This window comes from Acanthisitta chloris, unplaced genomic scaffold (assembly GCF_000695815.1).
Source record: "Acanthisitta chloris isolate BGI_N310 unplaced genomic scaffold, ASM69581v1 scaffold2897, whole genome shotgun sequence".
NCBI classification, from domain to species: domain Eukaryota; kingdom Metazoa; phylum Chordata; class Aves; order Passeriformes; family Acanthisittidae; genus Acanthisitta; species Acanthisitta chloris.
Genome location: NW_008681875.1, coordinates 58,412 through 74,790, shown reverse-complemented (window position 1 = coordinate 74,790; position 16,379 = coordinate 58,412). Strand labels below are relative to the sequence as shown.

The window sequence follows — 16,379 nt, the reverse complement described above, 5'->3', positions numbered from 1 at the left end:
ACAACCAAGATATCAGACAGTCCTACTTCATAAAAAAGACAGTACATAACACATGTTCACAGGTCTTGTATTTTACAAAAGAAAGAGCCCAATATACAGGAGCAACATTTTTTTCCTGAAGAATAAACAGAATAAAAAGGCTCTAAAACAGACAAGCAGTTAAAACAGAAAAGTGGTCATTTCCTGATGAAATTATATTTTCTACAGTGTTTACAATATTTAATTTATAAATTAAATTATTTAATTTATTTAATCACATTTACTTGAAGCTCATCCACACACAGAATCACAGAATGGGTAAGGTTGGAAGGGATGAGATTGGGTCACTTGGTCCAACCTCCCTGCTCAAGCAGTGCTCTCCTGGAGCACATGGCACAGAATTACATCCAGACAATTCTTGATTATTTCCTGTGAAGGAGACTCCACAACCTCTCTGGGCAATCTGTTCCAGCATGTGGTCATCTGCACAGTAAAGAAGTTCTTCCTCATGTTCAGGTGGAACTTCCTGTGCATCAGTTTCTGTCTGTTGCCTCTTGTCCATTGCTTGGTACCACCGAGAAGAGCCTGGCTCCATCCCGTTGACACCCTCCCTCCAGACACTTGTATACATTAACGAGGGCCTCCCTCAGTTGTCTCTTCTCAAGGCTGAACAGGCTCAACTATCTCAGCCTCTCATTTTAAGAGAGATGTTCCAGTCCCTTAATGATCTTTGTTGCCCTCCACTGGATCTGCTCCAGGAGCTGCATGCCTCTCTTGTACTGAGGAGCCCAGAACTGGAAACTGCACTCCAGATGAGGCCTCTCTAGGGCTGAGTAAAGTTTTTCAAAGGTGATGATCATATTTGTATATCTTGATTCTTCGATGCTGAAACTGAAATGCCTTAGAAAGGCTTGATTTTTAGACTACATGTGCAGAGGATTTTCAGAGGATTTTCAGAGTAAAATTCTGTGCCAGCCACATTTGGAGAGCATTTTGTTGCTGAACAGTGCCTCTCCATTTCCATCTATCACAACTGTTAATTGTCCCACTTGAAGGAAATCACCACCAGTAGTTTCCCTTTTTGCCTGAAGGCTCAAGGAGTTCATGACTGTAGGCGTTTCCAGATCCTAGGATTCTCTGAGCTTCTTAAGCATCTTTCAATAAAAGCAGACATCTTTGCCTTTCAGAGATGGGCAAGGTGAGACTTAGCAAAGACAAATCCAAAATCCTAATGCTGAGTTACAATGCGACTAGATCACAGTTATTCCCATGTAATTCATCTTGGGCAAATTCAAATCAAAGGAAAATTAGGTTGCTAAGTATAATCACTGAGCTTGTGACCTCTGTAAATCTCGGTATCTCCGTATGTGAAAGGGCAGTAACTGAACGTAAAACCAACTTCAGAAAAATTAAGAGGTTAAGTGAAACTATCTGGCAGGTACTGCAAACAACAAAGCAGTCAGGCCTGGCACACATTCGACATTTTACTGATTTAAGTATTTCTTATGAAAAAAAATCTCAATCATATTTCTAAGAAACAAATTTATACCAGCAGAAATCCTTATCTTGACTATTGATCTAGCAAAGTACCCTTTGGTCAGTTTATACTACTATGTTCAATGTACACTCTATCACCAAAGCCTCCAAAAATGTAAGCTGCAGCTCCACTAGGAAGTCTGTCAGTGTATTTCTATCAATGTGGCTTTAATAGCAAACTCTTTTAATACAGATGAGCTTAGAGAAGAGAGAATAGGTTTGATAACTATTTAAGCTAGCAGAACATTGCACCAGGACCCTGAGCTTCAGCTTCCAACAACATGATATTTAGTGACTCTGGAGTGGTTTTCAATTTACTGCCATTCAATTTACTTCTATTAAACATAGTCGATAGCACCAAGTCTTCTGCTTACCTGGGTGAGCAGTAGGATATTATCTGTATGAAACATATGCCACACATAAGATTTTACGGAAAAGACAATTTGATAATGGGAAATATTTCTTCCGTAACTGAATTTTAAATTACTCCCAATGTTACTATTTGTATTTTGTGCATTCTTTACCAGTCCTACTTAGGAATTGTATTAGGTATTGTAAAAAAACACCACAAAACAACAACACTTTTTTCCTGTACATATTGCTTTTAATTTAATTAAGTTTTCATAAAATCAGTATTGAAAAGCCCCACGAAATTTCATTTTAATCTCTATATGGAAGACCATGTTCCTCAAATCTTACCGATAAGCTATAAAAGCAAGGAACAGCAATATGTAAGACCGAGACAGAAGTTAGATATGTTTAAAAAAAAAGTTAAAAAAGTGAGGGAAAAAGTAACTAGTGAACCAGACATCCAGCAGAAACAGATATTTCAAGTACAGTAATGTTATTTACTACTAAATAAAAATAAATAAATAAATGCTGTAACATAACCTAAACCCAGAAGAAAGCACTATTGGTGACTATGTAAGCACAACCATCATTTATAGTCTCTCCAGGTTCAGATAACTGAATACCTAGAGGCAGCAAATCAAACTGTAGACAGGTCAGTGCAAGAAAATGGACAACAAGCCAAAGGTAAAATGAGAATAAAATCATGGTGATTCAGAAAACCCAGTTTTATTAGGTCTTAACAAGTCATCTGCTTTTGAAGAAAAATACTAAATTTGTGAAATAGATATTGTACTTACTTTCTAGCTCAAAGACACTGGTTTTGTGTGGAAAGAATTCATTTATAGAAAGTACGTAGAAGGAAATGACAAAAAAATAGCAGGAAAGGATGCCATTCAGGGGAACCTAGACAAGACTGAGAACTGGATCCAGGAAAATCTAATGAGGTCCAACAAGTTCAAGCACAAGGTGCTGCACCTGGGTTGGGCTAATCCCAGACATGAGTAGAGACTGAGAGCAGCCCTGCCAAAAGGCCTGCAGCCCAGAAAGTCAGCCATATCCTGGGCTGCATGAAAAACAGTGTGGTCAGCAGGTCAAGGGAGATTCTGTCCCTCTACTCTGCTATGGTGAGATTCCATGTGGAGTACTGCATCCAGCTCTGGGGTCCTCAGCACAAGACAGATGTGGTCAGCCGGTCAAGGGAGATTCTGTCCCTCTACTCTGCTATGGTGAGATTCCATGTGGAGTACTGCATCCAGCTCTGGGGTCCTCAGCACAAGACAGATGTGGTCAGCCGGTCAAGGGAGATTCTGTCCCTCTACTCTGCTATGGTGAGATTCCATGTGGAGTACTGCATCCAGCTCTGGGGTCCTCAGCACAAGACAGATGTGGACAGAGCAGGTCCAGAAGAAGGCCATAAAGATGCTCAGAGGGCTGGAGCACCTTTTGTACAATGAAAGGCTGAGAGAATTGGGTTTGTTTCAACCTGGAGAAAAAAAGGTTCCAGGGAGACCTTATAGCAGCCTTTTGTACCTAAAGGGTACCTACAAAAAGAGGGAGAGTGACTTTTTACATAGGCAGATAGTGATAGGACAAGGGGGAACAGTTTTAAACGAGAAGAGAAGAGACTTAGATTAAATGTTGTGAGAAATTTCTTTATTCAAGAGTGTAGTGAGGCACTGGAACAGGTTGCCCAGGTAAGTTGTGCATACATGTTCCAGTCCAGGTTGGATGGGGCTCTGAGCAAACAGGTCTAAGGGGTGGCACACCTGCCTGTGGCAGGGGGGTTGGAACTAGATGATCTTCAACGTCACTCTCCAACCCAAAACATACCATGGTTCTATGAAATACAACATATCATGCTGATGTGTTAATCTAAAGAAGTTTCTGACCCTTCTTTTGTTAGAATAATTTTTTTTGGCAAATTGCATTGCCTGACAGACTTTTCAGAAAGATGTGTGGAAATTATCATGACTCAACGACTCAGAAAACAATACTTTGGGGACACAGAAATTAAAATTACTACAATAATTAACACCTTCTTAAACCATTCACATAATGTTATTTGGATATATAGCATGTATCCTCCTCATCCTGTATACTCAAACAGCCACTGTCTGTTTCTTAACATAATTTCAGGTAATTTATATTTACAACACAGAAGTGAAATATCTCTTAAGCAAGTCTCAATGGCCACGTTTCCTGCAGAATTATTCTTATTTCTTCACTTTTTTTTTTTGCACTGTGCACAGTATGTTGCTGCAATTATCGGAAAGCAAAGATAAACCAAAAAGGTGTTATTTGGTTTATTTAACTGTACCTGCTCATAGAAAGGATTGTGAGCAACGTAGTAATTGGAGTCAAAGGATTCTTCTGTTACCAGAACTCTCTGCCTCTCACCAACCTGGAAAAGAGAAGACAAGAGAGATGACTCAGAAAGCAAAAATAATGATTTACACTGAGAACGGCAACTACAAGCAAACACTCTTAGCAGAAATAATCAGATTCTCCAAGGAAGTTCAGAGTCAGCAAGAAAGTAGAGCAGGGAAAGCCCTACTCAAAAATGTCTAAACCAGACAGGGTTAAAAGTCAGAATTGAGGGCTAGAACTGTGGTGCTGTAATGGCTTAACATGAAAATCCAGTTCAAAAATATAAACTGATTTTAACTTATTAACAGGATAACAAATCAAAATGTCGGACGTGCAGAGAGCCTGTTACATCTTCATCCCACTAATGAAAAAATTCTGCTATCAATCACCAAAATGGTATCTTTTCTTGTTATTTACAATGATAAGACATCTCTATCCCTTCCTGGTGATCTCATTAAGTTGTACTCATGAGATCACACCAATTTTCATGACAGTGAAGCCAACCCTGCATATTACAAAGATTCAGTGAAGAAGAGATTTTAACAGCTCACAGTCAAAGCAATAGTAAAGACCACAGAAACTCTGGGCTAAAAAGTCTAGTGTTTCAATTTTACCTCCCAGCTTCCAAATGCACTAACATAGTTTAAAGGAAGTACCAGTTTTACACCTAGTTGAGTGGAAGATGCCAAGACAAATCAGCTGCATTTAGGGGCCAAGTACATATGAAACAAAATCTTACTTTCCCCAAAGTTCAAAATCCCCTACACAACACCTGTAGATTTTTATCCATTACTGTGTTGCATAATGAAGCTTATAGCCTAATTTCTGCAAACCTTGGAGTACATTTAGCTCACATTTTTAGTCTGAGCCCATCTCTATTCTTTCCATCTAAAGTGCCCTGGATTATTTCCAAACTATTTGACAAATGCATTCTGCAAATTACAACTGTCTAGCAAGTTAAATTTACTCGCTGCTTTTATTACTATTTTGAGACTCAAAAAGGTTTCACATTTTACTCCAAAGTTTTAGCATCTGTGAGCAAAGTTATATTCAAGACCCAGCCCCCTCCCTGAAAGACTTCTACCACATCCCAGTGGCAGCTGTTACATAGAAGTTTTAAGGCCTCCATCAACAGATCCATGTGAATTAGTAACAAGATGCAGATAGATAATAATGTTTTGATTCTTTAAGGTACAAGCAGTGAAAGCAAAAGATAAGATTAGGATTTTCTCTAACAGTCAATGGCAGAAAATAGGAAAAAATAAAAACAGTAATATCACATCTACATTACAGTATACATATACACTGTATATATGCATATATATACACACATGAAACGTACATAATTATCTACTCCCTAAACAGAAAGACTTCATAGAATAACTCCTGCCTTCCTTTCCATGTGCAGCTATCTGGAATATTCCCAAAGTAACTCTTAGAGGGCAAGTGAGACAGTGAGCATGCAGCTCATTTCCCCAAAGGCAATTAGAGGTCATTTCCCTGGACCACAAGTGTGGGGTACACAGCAGAAGGCAGAAAATCCCTGAGTTCCAGACCCAGAACAGAATCCTAATAGTAGAAAAGATGTATATTTTTGCATACTTTAAAGAAGTGTTTAAGAGTTGTTTATAGCACATTTACAATTTCCATTCACGTTTCTCTGAGAAGTCTGCAATTACACAGAACAACAAATCCAACATACTCAAAGTTTAGCAAAAATTCATTGTAACCAACAGTGAGTTTTTAATAATTTTCAAGAAAACAGTTATTCATTTCAAATCCCAAGGAGTTTTGCAAAATATGTCAATAAACCACTCAAGTTAACTACTCCAGTAATAGGATTACAGAGAATATTTCCCCTAAACTGAGACGGTTTGTTACTCCTATAATATTTGAGACTATGGCTCTTAGAAATTACAACTCAGTATCTGCTGTAGCACTAAAGTGCTAAAGTCTCAGATGTCATGCAATATTATGATAAAGAGGAGGACAAAATGCTAGAAAAGCAGTATTTGCCCTTGGGGAAACTTGCTACCACTGAAAAGCACCAAGGCCGTTGACCAAGCCATGTCCTCACATACAATTCCTTGTTTACAGGCACCGAAACGTAGCGAAACCGACTCGAAGCAATACTGGGTCTGTAACTCATTTCACAATTGTCTTGTGGTTCCCTGTGTCTCTCTGGTCACAACCTTCTGCCTTCATTGTCGCTATGAATCCAGCCTTGAGGCAGACTAAGCTACATGTGTTATCTTCATACTCTCAGATGACAGAATGTATGCAAAAAAGAAGAAAATCAGAGGGAAGAAGGAAAGAACACCTGTGTTAGATCATTTGATAAAAGCTGTGGTTTCTTCAGAGACATGTTGCCAGTTCTTCTCATCTTTGCTTCCATGAGCAAAAAGAGCTCAGGTCTCCATGTCTCAGTGGGACAGACAGAGCTTCTGGGCTCAGAGTTTCTTGGGAGTGGAAGGAAATCAGGAAGACTAAATTCATCACAAAGAATCAAAACTGAGGAATTGAAATTGAGCAACAGAAATGCAGAGAAGCCAAACAGCCTCTACCAAGTTACAATACATGCATATAGTCAGACACAGACACACATTCTCAAGGCTAAAATGGCACACTGTAAGGAATGCAGGTAAACCCAGTAATTGTTCACTTGCTGAAGTTACTGGATTTGTAGCCTTGGCCAAGGCTGAGCTCACAGAGAGATACAACACTCAGCTATATGCAGACTCTTTTGCCATAACAACAGAAAAGGAAAATTCCATTTAATGAGTTACTCCATTGCGTATTCATGATCTACAAGACTAATTGGCTACATGCATTTGTAAGACAGAAAATGACTATCTATCCTGCATCCAAGTATAATTAAGAAGAAATGTAAGTACGCAGAATGCAGCTTTGGTATTGAAATTTGTTCAAGAAGTGGAATATGTCATAATTTCTGCAATTATTCCCCTGGGATCTCTAAGTGCCTAAGTTTCACCTCTCTCAGAATTTAAATATGCAGAAACCAGACATGATATCTAATAACAGTCATATTATAATAACCTTTGATGATTTTTTTTTTTTTCAGGCATGTACCAGCAGAAGTAGTTCAATATCTTATTTTTATTCCTGTTCTTTAATCTGCTTCCACAGGTATGCACGAGTTCCAGCTCTCAGGGAACTACAATTCTGCCAAAGCATCTGGAACTGAGGAAACTCAGCCCTGGCATCTCAATTTGGAAAGGTTTCCTATAGAAACATTATTTTTTTCCTTTCTGGACGACAGCATGAAAATACTTATGAATGATAGCAAAATAAACTTGACTGGCAAACTCTTCCATCTCAAGGTGGACAGGTCCCATCATTTACACAAGGACAATTTGTTCTCACCAAACACAAGCAACAAGTGCTGCTGGTCCTATTGCTTCCTCCACTGCAACAGTTACTAGGAAGTTTGTTAATCTCAGGGTTGGTAATCAAAGCATTTATCCTACAGGAAATTCTGACATGACAATTCTTAAACTCAGTTTTTCCTTTACCGGAAACCATGAAAAGCAGTTTTTCCAGCTGGCTGATTTTATAAAATGAATGAACAGTCAGAAACTTCCAAAATCCTTCTTGACTGCAGTCAAATTAGGTTTCTTTTTTAAACCAAAACTGACCAAATGACATAAAATACAAGACTGATTTTTAAACTCTACAATAGTTTGAGTGCAAAGGACTGTCCCTTTTTACATGCTTTGATAGAATATTGCTAGTAACACCAACAGTGGCCTGCTGTAATTATACTCAGATAATGTATACCCCTATTTTTTTTTCAGTCAATGAAAATATAATTGTACCAGTTTTGATTTATTACTTATTACTGACAGAGCATGTGGCACATGATCTTTCTCACCGTTTCCTTATCATTCTTTTATCTCAATTTTGTTAGCTTTGTTTGAAGAGCCTCTGTTTGGCTAAAAATTAATATCCACTGTATTTCTATACTTCTTCCAAAGAAGAAAGCACACAGTACATGCAGCATCTGCATTGATTTAAAGCCAGTTGCCAAAGCCTCCTTCAGGTTGAGTTCAATTCATAGTGGAATTGGTGAGCATTTCTCCATATGGCTGCCTGGGATTCTGAACCCAATCATCATGGAACATACTTAGTACAAGGCTTAGCAGCCACTTAGAAACCTGTATTTGTTACTTAAATACACCATAAAGCACGCAATAAAAAATAACACTATCACAATTTGTGTGTGGATATTTTAGCAAATTATTCTGATGCATCGAATATTTCTGGTAAACATGCATATTTTGACCTCTATAAAGTATAAGTATAGCAAAGTTTAAGCAAAAGTAATTTAGAAAGTGTTCATTCTACATCAGTTCTGGTGCACTTCTCTCCTGATTTTTCAGTTGCGATCTAATTATTTTAAATAAATTTTAATGATTATGCTGATGATGTGTTCTTCCTTAGAAAGCAGAGAAGAACTGCTGGACCTATGTTTTATGAATCATGTGAACCCTTCTGTAAGTAGAAGCCTAATTTCTTGCAAATTATAATTAAGCATTCTCTAAGTCTTCTATTTATACATTGTGGGGGTTTCCTCCTCCTGACAGAGAAGTCTAAGTGTGCCACAACCTCCCTGCAACAAAGACAAAGTTTGTAGAAACTTACTACATGGTCCTGTTTTGACGATACCAGAACACATCTCATTTCAAACTCTCCTTTGTACTGCTTTGTCCTACTATTCATCACTGCTCCTCCAAAATTCAGGGTGTATACATACCTCCCTCCCTTTCTGAAGGTGGTGCTGGAGACAAAGAATGGACTCGTCTCAAGAGCTTTTCTACAAAGTTGTTACGACTTTAAATGTGGAGATTGGAAAGCAGTAACATCAAAATAGTTTAGCTCCTGAGCATGACAATTTTTATGCCAGGATAAAAATACTTTTCTAGCATACCGCATAGACAGCTGCCACTTCACTAAGGCTTATGTTGCAACTGCCATCCAATTCCAGATGGGTAGGTGCCTCCTTTCTGTTATGTTATGTTCGGTGCCTAACCCTGTACAGAAATGCAACAACAGAGTGACATGAATATTTAGAGTTCCATATCTTCTACATCATACAACAATCAATCAGATTAATCTTTACAACATGTGCCTGGCCCATTTTACACCTGAGGAAAGAAACAGAGAAACTGTCCACTCCAGTGCTGCAGAGTAAGCGGCATAATTCACCACATGGATTTCATGTATTCTGACTTCCTCCCCCCAAAACTAGACAATGCTGTCTCAGTCCTACTATGCTACTAATTAGGAACAAACCCAAAATTCTCAATCTCTTACACAGATCACAGAGCTATAGACGAACTCAAAATAAATATGTTGAAAGACAGTGGATGTTACTGGTCCCTCTGTCCGTTTCAGACTATGTTGTACTTATGTCCAGTGTGGCTAAATTTTGCCATTTTGTACTTGCTATGAATCAGTGTTTTTACCTTACTTACATTGCTCAATTTTTTTTTTGCAGCCTTAGAAATAGCATTGGGTGGTCGTCTTCACACATAGAAAAGTACTTAGCTCCAAACTAGTGAACTTCAGAATCCCAAGTGAAAAGCAGACAATGTTCATCGAGGTATCTCATTTCGCTTTATCAAACCACCATTATTAAACCGTCCATCTTTAAACAAAGATGCAGAAGCTTTATTTTAAAAGGATTTCATAAAATGTATGACTAATAAAATAATACCTCAGCAAATGGCATTTTTGTTTTGCTTTGTTTTAGGCACACTTGCATCTGACACACAGCTCTTTCCACAGCATCATTCAAAATTCAGAATGGACATAGGCAACAGATGCCCAGAGGACAAACTCTTTCAACCATTTTCCAGGCTGGCCTAAGGCTGTGCAAGCAGGAAGGAAGGATTAAGTATAAATTAAAAGACAGCCAGCTCTAATAGTACACAATCAACATAACAAAAAAGTGCCGCAGACCTTCAGCAGCAGGCAAAGCAGCTCATTAAAAGCAAGCAAACACCTTCTCTTTGGTCCCCTTATGAATTTGTTGGCATAGCCTATGGGGGAGGGAAAAGGTAGAGAGAGAAGGAGGAGAGAGATAGAAGTAGACTGCTTCTGCTTTCTTGGCCCATTGCTCACGCTTCAGGGTAAATAGATCCTTTCTATTAGTGTGCACCTGCATCTGACTGCTTCATTTTGATTCGGTCTCCTGCTGTGAAAATGTAGCTTCTTCCAGCACATACAAACCCTGCCATGCAGCTCAGAAGAAAATTATATTCAGAGATGTGAGCGGTGACCTAAAAATGACAACTGGTCCTCAAAATATCGGATTCCTTTTAAATTCTGTAAGATGGCGTTTTTCTTGTCTCTCCTTTTCATTGCCTAGAAAAGGGGTAATAAAAGTAGTATGTTGACAACTCTGTCACACCACCTTTCTAAATTTCATTGACTGTATACGATATTATAAAAGGAAAACAAGTTTTCTGGAATGGGAGATATATATAGCCCATGAAAGCAGTCTCTCTCTTTTGGATCTTCTGTTGTAAACCTGGGCTTAGGCAGTAAAAGGATGAGGTGTCAGAATCTGGTTTTATTCTGGACTGAGCACAGTGTTGCTAAGGCACTCTTGCCTGTTTTCTTGTGCTCTCTGAAATGCTGTTACCACATGTGCAAAATCCAATTCTGATTCTTACATGGAGCAGTGACCGCAAAGCTGGGGAAGTTGCTACAGCAATATAAAATATTCTATGCAGAACTGGTATTTGAGACTATCATGTAGCATGAGCACTCAAGCAACTGCCTTAATATAATACTGGCAAAAGCTGCTACCCTCTTTTTTTTCAGATGCTCTAACTAAATAAAATTATGGCAAATATCTACAGAAAAAGTCTAAATGAAAAGATCAGCTCAAAATAGGAATAAGAAACATCTGAGAGGGTAAAATATGTTTAAGGTCTTCCCCTCATACCCATAACATTTCACAAACAAAACAAAAAAATAGACAAAGAGTCTACCCTTAAGGAAACTTGACATTTAAAATATAAATATAGGAAAGCAACCTATAAATGCTGATCTTCTAGAACAGAATAAGGCATTTAGAACAATCTTTTTAAAATTTTTTCAATTTCCAGCCAATTTGATGGATTATGGTGGCATGAGTAAACAAATATTTGGGCTCTTTAAATTGTATTGTGCTTTTTTTTCCTAACAAGCTAAGCCTGTGGTGAAGTGAGGTGACCAAGCTTGTAAGAATGATGGTCTTTGTTAGGAAAGGCCATCTTTTATGCTTCTTCTGTGAAAATTATTTAAAATTATTTAAGATTGGCTGTTTTTGTTGGAAGCCAGTCCTTAAGATACACTGCATATTTCCAAGTGATTTAAGCACAATATGAAGTGGCAGTTGCTAAGGCAACAATATGCAATTCCTGTTTCAGTGATCTCTTTTAACAGCTGCATAAGCCCAGACAAGTATCAGTTATATGAGAATTTATAAATCATCTTAGTAAATACCCTATCAAATAACTTCTCCAGAAATTGCTTTAGGAACTTGCAATACCAATCTGTTTTCTCAGACTAAGTCTTGTCTACTCTACGGAAATAAAACTGCTCACCAGTGGATCAGTCAGAATGGTGCTGATGTAGCACAAACCGATGCAATACTGTGTTCAGCATCACCAGCTGTTGGAGAGAATTGCCAGTAATAATAAAAGGCCCTAACATAAGCATCACTTCAGTAAATCCCAAGCAGAACTGCACACTGCTTCCTCATAGCCAAAAGAAAGCAGGAAAAAGTTAGGACTAGATGAAAACACTGGATTCAAGAACACAGATGACAAAGTGAACACAGCACTGATACAAATCAACAGTCAGTAATGCCTTCTCTGACACGATACTGGAAACCTCACGGAAAAGACTGGGTGCTCTTAGAATACATCTATAACCGGATATATTTTAGTCAAATACACCAAAAAATACTGCTTCAAAAAGTTGGGCTTCTCTCCAAAATACCACTACAATTTTTCTGCTCATCCTACAACTGAGGCCAATGCCCTCTGTTCAACTCATCTGAGAACAAAGGGAGAGCAGATGGGATAAAACAGAAAAAACAAAGCTCCAGGATGACCCTGTATGCAAACCCAAACCCAACTCTTACCTAAAATTCACTAAAAGCTGTATTAATACATTCAACAATACATAAAATATGTAACATAACATTGTTGCAAGTTAATTCACTTAGAATACAAAATGGTGGCACTAACTGAGCGAGTCAAAGAAAGGGTATAAATATGTATCAGCTTTCTTTTCAAAAGAAGCATAAAACTCCTTTTGCATACATGAATCACAGGCTACTTAAAAAAGCATCTGAACATTGTCAGAAGCTGATAATGTTAATGAGGAGAGGATAATGATATTATTTTCTTTTATTTTGAAGGTAGAGACTGTATGATCAAAAATTACACACTTCAGGGGTTTTCTTCAATCTAAGGCAAGGTAAGACCCTAGAACTGCTGACACTTCTAGTGGCATAGTGCTGAATGACAAATAACATCAAGGGCTTACAGAACGACCAAAGTGAATGATTCATTAAAGAGTCATAAATGCAGTGTGACTTTATGTTGCTTAGAATTTAATAGTCACTACTGTCAAACTTGTTGTGATGCATTTTACTATTTTTAAACTGTATGCCAATTATCTGCATCTAAAAAAGGTAAGCAAAAGAAACACCCTTTCATTAGCATACTAGAATACTAATTCTGACCAATTGTCTGTTATCCATTAAAGGAAGTTAACAGAAATCAGTTCAGGAAAATTGTAAGATAAATCCCTTCTGTTCTAGAACAAAAAGAACAACACTACTGTAGACTAAGTTTTTCATTTTTAACTCGAACATCATCTCTATAACCTCCACAATTCTCAAGGCTAACCATAAAGATATCACAGAAACACATGCCTCAATATACTACCTTTTGCATGACATCAGAAGCAAATATGTCAAATTAAACACTTTACTACTTTTATAAATTCTCTTCACCATTCTTGTACACCACTGTATGCAACCTTCTCCTCTTTAAAAAAGGCCTTACTTAGCCCAGACAGTAGGAAATACTTAAAAACTGGAAGGCACTCGGGGTTTCTACAATCTTTCAAATTAAGCAGCCACATTCTTTGCTGTAGTTGGATTTTAATAAGAAAAAAAGAGAAGCAAGTTGTACAATTTGACTGCAAGTTATATTAATTATTGAGATGGGTCAAAAAGAAACATGCAATAGTTTCTAATGCAGGTGATAAGACCACATTATAAACATTTTAAATAAAAAAACTATAGCTGATGTACAATTTATTTTGGCTGCAGTTCTGTGCATATCACATCACTAATCAGATAATTATGTTCTCACCTAGCAGATTTCCAACTCCACACCAGGTGTACAGGTTGCATTCTCAATAAAACCAATGCAACAGTTTGGACACAATACAATACCTAGACACTTCTTCTTCGGGTACAAAGTCTTTGCTAACAGAAGAGATCCAGGAAAAAAAATGATTGTTCAGCAACTTCATGACAGATCTTTTTAACCCTTTGTGTGGGGATGGCAAGAGGGATGATTTAAGTGCCTTCAGTGTACATCAAAATGGGGACTTGGAGGGAGTTTTACAGATTGTTCAGCTGTCTTGAACAGTTAAGAAAGGAGTGGCCCTGTCTCTATGATCTTTGCCAACCATCCACAGAAGAGGTTGATAGCTGTGAAATGGGGCCTCAAGAAAAAAGGATCTGCTTATGCTCTGTGACAAAAGCCTGTACATACAAATAGAATGTGCCATGCAACACAAAAATTCTCCAAGGAAACAAATATTTCAAATTTCTATTTATGGTCCTTCCCCTTAGTAAGTAATCTGCAATTAATCACAGACAAAATGCAACATAAAATCAAAGGCACAGGAAACAAATCACCATTCATTAAAAGAAATGTATTAATGAATGTGGCACACGAGGCAGAAGTCACTGCTGTATTCTGATAACTGCTGTAAAACCTGTGTTCTTATGTACTCAATCAGACTTATGAATGTACCAAAATTATGTGGAAATACTTGTGAGAAAAGTTCACACATTCATTTTTGCCATTGCCTTCATTTAATCTTGCATCATGTCAGAAGGTCAGTGGTATGCAGCATTTTATTTTCCTACCCTGCCCTTTTACCTCTTCCATGTGTCCACCTTTTAGATTATTATTTTCTCCATACCTGACTGGAATGAAAAAAACTGAGCAAGATACACAATACTCCCACTCCTGAGAGCAACTCTCTATCAAATTTAGACTAAAAACTCAAAACCAGCAAGATTTCTCCAAGCTTCTTTCCTCCTTACTGACTGCCCAACATTTAATTTAATTATGCTTTTCTACCATGTCTACCTTGAGACAATTGTGCTTTTACTTTCCCTGAAAATTGCTCTGCTCCTGAAGAGACTTTGTGAATTTGTCTCATGTATGCAAGAGGAAGCACAAACCACCGTTTTAGTTTCATCCATGTTGAGATGCTCCAGGCATGGTGGAGAAAAACTGATGCCCCCATGAAAACAATGAAGCTTACTGTTTTCCACTTTTAAAATCTACATCCCTTTCCCCTCTTACATGTCTGTATTGCACACCAGTAAAGGCAACAAAAAATAAACTGCCAGTTTTTGAAGGCAAAATGCTAGAAATTAATTCAAAATTGTCTTTTAAACAACTGAGATGGGGCACAAACTGAACCAGGCCTAAGTCTTTTTAGCCCTTCTTACATGAATTCCCCAAAGAGAATCTGGATCAGAATCAGCATTGCAACATGTGTGCTTTATCTCTATGTCAGAAGCAGCAAGAAGAGCACAAACTAGTTTCTTTGAGGTGATCACTCAAAACAGGTGTGTAAAACAGGAGAAAAGAATGATATTTAGATTTTATACTGTTTTGTGCAATTATGAAGATACAGTTGCTTGGCACAATAGCTACAGCTGGGTTCATCAGCTACACTGGTGAACAGGTCTGGGATGATGCAAGCAAAATAGTTGCCAACAGCACCAGCATGGGGTCTGGGGCTTTGCTATAGCATACCATAATGGGAAGGAAATGAGAATGAAGCTTACTGTCTAAAAACAAGAGGCTTCTGCTTAAAAGAAAAATAGGGCTGTTCCTTTCTCCCAAAGGATGTGGTAGAAATGGCACCATAATACACCACATTAAAAAATGTATCTTCACACCAAGTAGTTAACTTTGATTAGTTCTAGCTAATATAAGAATTTTAGTCAATATCTCCTGCATCCAAGTGACTCTCCATATATTTGTACTTTGGTCCTACTGCCTTTCCTAGTTAATAAGGTAAAAATGATAATAACACCTCAATGTCACCCAGATTTCTCAAGCTCTAGAAACTTAAACAGTAAACATGGGGATTGGAGATGGAAAACTGTGCACAAATTTCATTGAGAATTACCAAAAATCTTGGTCAAATATTTAAATAATATTTATATGGTGGTAACAGAACTCAGTAACAAAAGGGCTTTGCACCAGTTTTGTAGAACTAAAGGACAAACCTCACCACCCTCATCACAAACATCACTTAGCTCAGCTAAATCATCTAACTGCCAGTTTGAGATGCAACAGCAACACATTTCCATGTTTTTAGGGATACGGTAAATTTACTGTATTGGATACCAAAGAACAGACCTTAAATTTCAATACTGTCAGAAGCAACATGATCGACCTTGAGTATTCTCACACTGTTTTCTACAACCCAGGGGCACGTTCAGGGATGTTCCTCATCTGATGGGAGAGGAAAGGAGGCTGTGCTGATTCCCTGATTCCAGTCGGTTTTCAGCAAACCAGGCTGGGAACGTACAGCAAGAAACTGTCATAGCAGGGAACAGGATTTCTCTCGCAAGAAGGTGAGAAGAAGCCATGTCATACTTTAGAGGCCAGTGAAACAACTCTGTGAACTCAGCAGATGTTGCCTACTACCACATGTTACAGGTTAATAATTTGCAACTTTGATCCATTTTATGCAAATAGGGTAGGATCATATTTTTCCCTAGCCGCATTGCTATTTAAATGTATCATACAGTACATGGTATTACACAGAAGTTTGAATTCTAGATGAGTATAAACCAT

General features: G+C 37.9%; 1 protein-coding gene across 1 annotated transcript in view; it reads right to left on the bottom strand.

The window, feature by feature from the left end:
* The window catches only part of LOC103805596 (threonylcarbamoyladenosine tRNA methylthiotransferase-like), a gene marked incomplete at its 3' end in the record, with an annotated part of 7,817 nt that extends 756 nt beyond the window's left edge, over nt 1–7,061 (bottom strand). Inside the window, exons 1-2 of the mRNA XM_009078251.1 lie at nt 6,554–7,061; nt 4,184–4,267 (exon numbers count right to left, since the gene is read on the bottom strand). Coding sequence (XP_009076499.1) covers nt 4,184–4,267; nt 6,554–6,628 — 159 coding nt within the window. The remainder of the gene's footprint in view (nt 1–4,183; nt 4,268–6,553) is intronic.
* Between the last annotated feature and the right edge of the window lie 9,318 nt (nt 7,062–16,379).